This window comes from Propithecus coquereli, unplaced genomic scaffold (genome assembly GCF_000956105.1).
Source record: "Propithecus coquereli isolate 6110/MARCELLA unplaced genomic scaffold, Pcoq_1.0 Scaffold553, whole genome shotgun sequence".
NCBI lineage: Eukaryota > Metazoa > Chordata > Mammalia > Primates > Indriidae > Propithecus > Propithecus coquereli.
The window spans coordinates 929,358-929,958 of NW_012151430.1; the positions used below are offsets into that span (position 1 = coordinate 929,358).

The following is a 601-nucleotide window of genomic DNA, read 5'->3' on the forward strand; positions in this document are numbered from 1 at the left end:
TATCAATAAATACAACCATGATTTCTGTTAATATATTGAAATAGAAATGTATATTTCAGTGTTTAGAGGGATAATTGTGTTACAAATTGCTTTTTGAAGAGTTTAAAAATAATTTTCTTGAAAATAACAAGACACATCTTTGTATTTATATAGATATTCCTGATCAAGTCATAAGAGTTTTCAAAGCAGATCAGCAGAGTTGCTACATTATCATCAGTAAAGACACTACAGCTAAAGAAGTAGTTTGTCATGCTGTTCATGAATTTGGTTTGACTGGTGCATCCGACACATATTCTCTCTGTGAAGTTTCTGTTACTCCTGAGGGTGTCATAAAACAGAGAAGACTTCCGGATCAATTCTCCAAATTAGCTGATAGAATTCAACTCAATGGAAGGTGAATAAGCTTATTAGCGAATGTCCTTTTTTTGTAGGTGTGCTTGTGAAGATTCCCTGTTAAAACAGATATTTCAAGTAGAAACATCATGTTCTAGTGCCACGGAGTTCTCTCTAAGATTAAAGTAGGATTTCTCTTTTTTCCAAGCTTTTCTTGTCTCCATAATTACATGAATAGAATCTTAGGGTGCTAGCATTCATAAAGGCT

The 601-nt window shown here is 33.1% G+C and overlaps 1 protein-coding gene across 1 annotated transcript in view; it reads left to right on the plus strand.

Moving 5' to 3' along the window:
- RAPGEF6 (Rap guanine nucleotide exchange factor (GEF) 6) overlaps nucleotides 1–601 on the plus strand; it is a 213,525-nt gene that overhangs the window by 162,506 nt on the left and 50,418 nt on the right. The window contains exon 18 of the mRNA XM_012657631.1: nucleotides 154–394. Coding sequence (XP_012513085.1) covers nucleotides 154–394 — 241 coding nt within the window. The remainder of the gene's footprint in view (nucleotides 1–153; nucleotides 395–601) is intronic.